The 1191-nt window shown below is 44.6% G+C and overlaps 1 protein-coding gene across 1 annotated transcript in view; it reads right to left on the reverse strand. All coding sequences in view use genetic code 11, as the record gives it.

Moving 5' to 3' along the window:
- The window catches only part of EGR_10916 (hypothetical protein), a gene marked incomplete at both ends in the record, with an annotated part of 1439 nt that extends 408 nt beyond the window's left edge, over window positions 1-1031 (reverse strand). Inside the window, one exon of the mRNA XM_024500165.1 lies at window positions 873-1031. Coding sequence (XP_024345421.1) covers window positions 873-1031 — 159 coding nt within the window. The remainder of the gene's footprint in view (window positions 1-872) is intronic.
- Window positions 1032-1191: the final 160 nt, after the last annotated feature.

Genomic DNA, 1191 nt, shown 5'->3' on the forward strand with positions numbered 1-1191 from the left:
TAACACATTCTTCACCGACTTCTCTTTTCCTCATGCATGTGCACCTTGAAGTGTACAATACTACTTTTATGACGCCATTGACAATACTGACTTTCCACTTGCAGTGAAGAGTTGGTACTGCAGCATTTAACGGTTTAGCTGTGGATGCGCTAGGAATTGCCATTGAAGATGGACTGTGGGATTATAACATTAGCAATAATGCAAGTAACAGTAGTGTAGGCGGATGAGACGGCAACGGTCGTGGTGGAAGAGACAGCAAGAGGAATAAGTGCGGGTTAGAGGATGTCGAAACAGATGGGCATGGCAAAGTTGATGAAGGCGGTGGCAATTAATCGGACAATTGTGGAAGAGTAGACATTGTTCCAAGTAGTGAAGTTGGCAGCTGGAGTAGTGAAGATGGACGTGGAGGTAGTCAAACTTAAGGTAAATGGAATGGAGGTAGTGGCCGACGCAGTCCAAGTAATGACTAAAGCAGCAAAGATGGAAATGACAGTGGTGAAATTGGGTCAGAAATGGTGGTAGCGCGAAAGTTTGTGACATGCATACTCCAACACATCCTACTTCCGCTACCGTCACTTCCGAACGCCTTTTAACACCCCTCCTCAGTCTTCGTTTTATCACCATAGCTACCCACTCAATTCATCCAACCGATTCCATTATTGCCATATATCGCCCGTGTATGGTGACAGCTTCCGATGCTCCTTCCTAAGGCTGAGTTTGCCTTTGTAAGCTTCTCTAAAGTTATTTTGTTGCCATTTCAGAAGTTTAGGCTGCCTCAGCAATCGCAAAGTGGAAAACAGTAGTCCAGCTGCTAAATACTGCTGCGGCAACACAGCACTGCAGCTAAACAGTGTAACTCGAGTTTGCATTACCACTTCTAAAACAATTTGTCTCAAATGCGTGGATCCCTGTTTTAAATTTGTTGGCGATTGTGCTCTATTAGTTTTCTTTTGAGTATATTTGCGTAAATTTGGATAATTGATGCTACTAGTTGAGTTGGTCACAATGCATACCTGCATATTGCTGTACATTCGGTTGACTAACTGGCGCCTACTTTTGAAACATTTGCATTGTTAATGTTTGTGCTGCCACTTGCCTCAGCTGCACCAACTTCAAACCAGTGGTCTGAAGTCAGGGTCAAATGTCCCCTCACCACATCGGCCAATTCTCCCCTAGTGGTGGTGGTGGTGG

The sequence above is a fragment of the Echinococcus granulosus genome (genome assembly GCF_000524195.1).
Source record: "Echinococcus granulosus chromosome Unknown EG_S00302, whole genome shotgun sequence".
Classification (NCBI taxonomy): Eukaryota; Metazoa; Platyhelminthes; class Cestoda; order Cyclophyllidea; family Taeniidae; genus Echinococcus; species Echinococcus granulosus.